This window comes from Neolamprologus brichardi, chromosome 5, assembly GCF_056152115.1.
Source record: "Neolamprologus brichardi isolate AB-2024 chromosome 5, ASM5615211v1, whole genome shotgun sequence".
NCBI classification, from domain to species: domain Eukaryota; kingdom Metazoa; phylum Chordata; class Actinopteri; order Cichliformes; family Cichlidae; genus Neolamprologus; species Neolamprologus brichardi.
In genome coordinates, this window is record NC_142108.1 from 32,096,680 (window position 1) to 32,103,290 (window position 6,611).

Consider the following 6,611-nt stretch of genomic DNA (forward strand, 5'->3'; position numbering starts at 1 on the left):
ACTTTAGGAAAAAAATATGCCAAAAGCACATTTACAATTACTTATGACCGTTTTTAACTTCTTTTCTTCAGACCAAATCCCCTGTACACATATACTGACTCAGAGGATGAGCAGCCTACAAAAAACGGTTTCTCCAGGCGCCTCGAGTGAAAATACCAGGTAATAAAATACTGTCTAGTGTCTGTGTACATATCTGTGTCTGACACAAGGATACTTTTTTGACAAGTTGTCTGTATTCTTAAATAAATTTCTAAACAGCCCCCACCACTCCGCAGTCTGCCCCCCAGCCCACTGATAGCAACCATCATAATGCCCCGCCCAGCTTGCGGCACCTTTCGCCAACACAGCTTTGTGATCTCCCCAGTCTGCAGAGTCTGATGTCGATGTCATGAGACTCTTTGAGTGAGGGGTGATTTCTTCTGTGGTTCATGCTTTGGTTTCAGTGTATTGTTGTGTTCATATTTTTTGGAAGGAATCTCAGAAAAAAGGTATGTCTCTTTAAAAAGGATTTATTTTGCTTTTTGCAGTTGAAAGTTTACACAGCACTGAGGACTTCTATGTGAACCAACAGCATGTTTGACAACAAGGATGACCCTCAAACGGGCTGTACAACATTATATAGTGAGACAAAAACATCGATTATAACAGCTAACTTCCTCCTGCATGGACGCAGTCTTGGTGTCTGCTCCGAAGCATCCTCATATCTCCATGACCTCGTCTGGTATCTGCTCCCTCCTCTGTAAGAGACAGAAAAGCGAAACACCTCTCTGCCTATAGCCTTGATAATCTAATGCTATTATCCATTGTTCTTCTAGTGATTCAAAGCTGGTTTAGAATATCATATTCAGAACTCTCTGACCCAAAGACTTATTCTAATCATAATCTATGTATGTAAGCGTGTTTGCAATTACCCCTCTGCACTCTAAGTCATTTCCTACAATATATCAGTCCAGACAGTAAAGCCGAACAAAGCTTATGACCTTCAGAAGACTGAGTGCCAACTCATTATGAGCACATTTGCAGTAAATGTATGAAAATGATTATAACCACCTAATTTAGTAAAATAAATCAAACATTTTCAATCACAACAGTGTGGAAACAACTTCTCTGTGAAACTGAGCTTGAAGGCATGTAGGTGTGTGTTAATGTTCACATCAAAGAATGAGAGCATCTCTCTGTTACAGTCCAGCTAACCTCCCACCCTCTGGACCTTCTTCACTGAAACAAATATACATGGAAGTGATGAAGAGGCTGCCGCGTTAGTTCCTTCGAACAAATATATTTCCCAGAATCCAGTCTGTGTTTGTCCCTTTCTTAGACAAGACCAAGGCCAAGGGTTCAGTCCTCATCATTTCTGACTTCAAGATCACAATCTCTGAGTCAAAGCCCTCAGAGCCCAGCACAAGTGAACAGCTGACAGTCTTCTTAGAAAGGAAAACAAAAAGTTGAAGTTGAGCTGAAGAGGCCAAAAATAAAAGTCTTTACACACAACAGATTAGTGAAGACAGTTTAGCAGTTCAATAAAAATGACATTTTTTTGTTTCCAATTTCCCAGTTTGGCAAAATCACTTTTTAAAATAATTGTGGAGGCTTTAAACTCAGTGCTTGTTAGGCATAAACATGTAGGTGGTAGGTGGAACCACCTACATGTTTATATTCAGGTGCATCTAATGGTTGAAGAGCGCCCCCTGCTGTTCTGTAGACGCTCCTCACGCTTGTATCCATGTCTGTTTTTTTTCTTATTCCCAGATAAAGTTGTGTATGTGAGTTTGTTGGGTGTATTTTATATGATATTGTTAAAATCTCAGCAGCAAATACCGTAGCTGAATATTTCTGTAACTGTATCTTCATGTTGTTAAAGAAACAAGAACTGCCTGGAAATAAATATGTACAGGATGAGGAGGATGTGTGTGGATTATTTTTTTTGCTCTTTCTTAGTATATTGGAGCTATTTATGGTAGGACTTTTTACTGGTTTCAAAATGAGATCAAAAACCTGTTGATAGAGGAGTTATATGCTTATCCACTTTCAAGATCACTGGTAATATCTTCACTGGTTTATTCTCAGTCTCAACAAAAGGAAACAGCTTCTCGGTGAAATTGTGTTCGAAGGTGTGTATGAGTGTGTTGGCATCCAGATCAAAGAATGAGAGCTTCCCTCTGTCATACTCCAGGTGAACTCTGACCCTCTGCAGCTTCTTTACTGACAAATATTTATATGTATCTGGTGTTGTTGATACTGTGTACTTTTCATCATAGAAAGTTAATTGCCAGTATCCTGACAGTGTTCGTACCTTTCTCTCAAAAGACTCATTTACAACACCAATGTCCCAAACTCCCTCTTCTCCAACCTCAACATCCCAAATGTGAGTCCCTGAGTCGAAGCCCTCAGAGCCCACAAGAACTTTATAATAGTCAAACCTCTCTGGATTATCAGGAACCTTCTGTCTCCCTCCAAGACTCACACTGGTGAGATCGTCAGATAAGATGAGTTGTGGATGAGCTGTGTTTGGATCCAGAATCACAGGAGTGTAGGAGACCATCTCCTTCATCTTATTCCAGATGTTGTAGGTCAGGTTGCCCAGGTGTTTGGCCACATCTATCAGGACTCCTGAGTCCAGCTTTGGAGCATCCAGCAGGGGGCGCTGCTTGACTCTGATCACTGAAACCTTGTAGTTGTGCAGGAATGAGATGTCTTCAGCTCTCAGTTGCTCCTCTGTAGCTCTGATTGTTTCTGAAAGAGTTTTTATCTCTCTACTCAGAGACTTAATCTTCTCCTCCATTTTTCTTAACTTCTGCTCTTCTTCCTGCCTCAGAGCAGCCAGCCTGGCCTTCTCTTCATTTTGGAGAAACTGCTGAAGCTTTTTAAACTCCTCCTTTATCTGCTTCTCTGTCTGCTGTGCCTGGACCTTTATATGTTCTGCTGTTTGATCAAAGTTTCCTTTGACTTGTTCAAACACCTTCAGTTTATCTTGTAAGGGCTTCAGGTGTTTCTGAAGCTCCTCTCTGTGATCCTGGGCGGCTTCTTCAGTTGGGTTGAATCTGTGGTATTTGTATGCTTTTGAATCTCGACAGACGACACACACCGGCTGCTGATGATCCAAACAAAAAAGTTTGAGTTTCTCATTGTGCAGACTGCAGAGAGCCTCAGACACTGCAGAAGGTTTTTTATCTCTCTGCAGTAAGAAAGCCTCACACAGGTTCTTTAACACCAAGTTACGGGGCGGATCATTTGACAGGTTTATCTTCTTACAAAGTGGGCAGTTGTGTTCTAGATTCTTGCTCCACCACGTCTGCAAACAGAATCGACAGAAGCTGTGGCTGCATGACAGGATGACAGGATCTCTATAGATGTCGTGGCAGACGGGACAGGAGAGATCATTTTCCGACTGAGAAGACATTTTGTCCTGGAGTAACAACAATGAAAACAATGAGGCGTCCACTCAAGAAGTTTCTTCAAACTTACTTTCCCTTTTAGCTGTGACTTCTGTAAAACTTCTGTTTGTAACATGGAATCAGCAGCATCGTGTTGAAGTGTCAGTATCCTGATTTTCCCTGTATTTCAGTGTTCCCCGTATCCTTCTGTCGTTGAACTTCCTCTCTTTTCTAACAAAGAATCTAAATATATAGTCCAGAAAGTGAAAGTGTCACGGTGAATGTAATTTGACACCAGTATGAGCAATGAATGAGGAAGATGCATACTTAAAAGGGTGTGTGATTCATTTCTACATGGGGTGGAGACAGGTGTTGTAGAAATGTCAAATAAATGGTGGTGCATGAAACCAGGTTGTCTTTATTACTTTAATTTAATTTTGTACGAGGTTCAAAGAACAGTACAGATTATGGCAACACTTTGCATGTTTTTGGTAAAGTTATCTACCAAAGTCACAGGATGCCATTAGAACACTGAGTAATAAAAGGTAACTGATATGTCAACATCTGAAGGATTACGTGAGCACAGAATATGTTAACATGAAGCATTTCATTCAGCAATGTAGCCTGACAAGCAGAAGAAGTCTCCTGTTACAAAGGGTGCAAACAAAGAATACACACAGGCTAACAATGCTGACAAGAAATACCATTAAAAAATAATTTCAAACACTAAAGCATAAATAGTATGGAGGACCACAAGAGCCACGCGCATCGAAATAAAAAATCCTGTGCTTAATTAATGAATTGTAGAATAAAATCTGCATTTGTCAAGTCATTTTTGAATTCCAATTTAATAAACTGATTTTTAAAATGCTTTTTAAGTATTCATTTCAAAAAACATTTTTGAATTGCACTTTAATAAACTTCATTTCAAAAATCTTTTTCAAATTGCACTTTAATAAACTTCATTTCAAAAACCTTTTTTGAATTGCACTTTAATAAACTTCATTTCAAAAACCTTTTTCGAATTGCACTTTAATAAACTGCATTTCAAAAACCTTTTTCGAATTGCACTTTAATAAACTTCATTTCAAAAACCTTTTTCGAATTGCACTTTAATAAACTGCATTTCAAAATCCATTTCCCTTTCCTGTTCGCTCAGGGATTAACATGTGGATTAGCATTTGGATTAGCAGTTGGATTAGCAGTTGGATTAACAACTTCATTTTAAAAATCCTGCTGCTATTCAAATTAGCCACACCGTGGGATGTAAGGAGCTCTCTGATTGGTTGGTCAGACACAGGCTGTCTGCCAGCCTGGATTTTTCTAGCTCATGGCTTCGCCCTGCTAAGAAGCGTGTGTGCTGGTACAAAGGCCGTTCGGCCTCGGGATTTACACTCGGCTCGACACGGATATGTGAAGAATGAAGGGACCCTGCAGCGAAACGGAGAGCCCAACCTCTGTCTGAGTGCCTGTTTACAAAGTCTGACCACCTGTGAAGGTAACGTGCTAACATGGCTAACGCTAGCATCACCACACGTAGCCCCGTTATTTTAAGGTCATCTTAGCTTATGAAAGTTTTACGTCGCAGCTGTACGAGCTAGCTACGTGTTTTGTAAGCTGCTGTACTCTTCACAAATAAAGCTGGAAGCAGCTCAAACTATTAGAACCAGCACTGAGGCCCGTTACATTTATACAGTGTTAAGAGCAACAGCTGCAGCCTATAGCCTTTAAACTAGCGATTAAAATGCTGACAGTAAACTCGTCAGTCCAGATGTTACCACATTACTTTGTAATACTTGTGAGTTAAAACAACTGAGACAGGCTGATTAAAATAACAGCTGTCAGTTCTCTCATTCAGCATATCAAGACTGGAGATCACACTACTGATTTCAGTTCATTTAATATGTGAGTGCACAGATTCTCAACTGGACATAAACGATGATCAAAGGTTGTATATATGATGAAGTCATCAAATCCCAGCCTCTAACACAGTGCGCTGAATCTTAGCTTTGAATGTCCAGTATATTCTAATCAGTGCAATCTAAGCATTCACTGAACCTACAGTATCTACACCTGTGTGGCAAATGTGTGGTAAAGCTACAGATAATGAAATTTAATTATTAATACAATATACATCATGAGAAACGAAAGCTGAAATTGATTCAGTTTATTACTTTTCTCTGTATGCTCTGTGATTATAAAGGCCTTAAATTCTGTGATATATACTGTAAATGATTTTCACAGAGGTCTTAAAGTACTTAAATCACTGCTGATAGTCTGGTTGTTTATATTTTCACATTTTTGTGTCTGTAGGGCTGTTTGATGACAATTTGGACTCCTCTGGAAGATGAGGACACCCACACCTGTTCCATACTGCAGCCATTGATGGTGTTATGGCTCTGAGTCAGCTTTGGGCCATCAGACGCACAAACTGGAAAACCAGCACCTGGACTTCATGCAGGAGAGACAGCCTCAGTGATGATGGACTCGGCATCCTCTACTTTACCTCCTAATCTCTTTCTCTTTAACACACAATTAAAATCTTAGTGAGGAAGTCTCTAACTTGTACACATTTGTACTTTTACTTGTTTTATGAGTTATTTTTAAGAAGAGTAAAGTTATTCACAAAGTTTTTATTCTTCTGTATTTATTGTTTTGTATCATGTACCACAGTCATACTGAACTATACAGACCTGGTGAATTGGAGAAAAAAAAATCATATATGAATGAATCATTCAGCTTCAGCAGTATTTCTATTCATCTTATGAATTCCAGTCTAATGTCAATTCACTGTTTGAGTTCAGTCTTGGTCTTAAACTCCAGAGAATACCACCTGGTTCAACAATCTTTTCATCTAATTATTGGGAAAACAGTTTTCTTCTGAGAGATGCTGCTAGAGCTGAAATAGAGCCAAAGAAACAAAGTTTAGTCCCTCTGGATTTTCCATGGAAAATTGTTTTATCACTCACTCAGGTGACTTCTCCAGTGTCACGGATGAGTGATGAATGTATCTCCCACTGGAAACCATTGTGTCCAGTTAAAGTCAATCGACTTTTTTAAGGAGAGTTGTTAGATGCTGTGCTCATGAGGACAATGGGTTTTAAACTTGCAGCACAACACAAAGCTGAAATACTGGATCAACGATCAAAACAGATTGAGCAGAATTAGGTCAAAATGTAATATCCTGATATGATGACACATCACACATGATCCAGCATTGTTCTAAGAATGCAAACT

The 6,611-nt window shown here is 39.4% G+C and overlaps 1 protein-coding gene across 1 annotated transcript; it reads right to left on the reverse strand.

Annotated features, from left to right (window-relative positions):
• Positions 1-1,987: 1,987 nt before the first annotated feature.
• Positions 1,988-3,581, reverse strand: LOC148102834 (nuclear factor 7, ovary-like). The gene has a single exon (XM_087841384.1). It carries the CDS (start codon positions 3,398-3,400, stop codon positions 1,988-1,990), a length of 1,413 nt encoding a protein of 470 aa, XP_087697510.1. The 5' UTR covers positions 3,401-3,581.
• Positions 3,582-6,611: the final 3,030 nt, after the last annotated feature.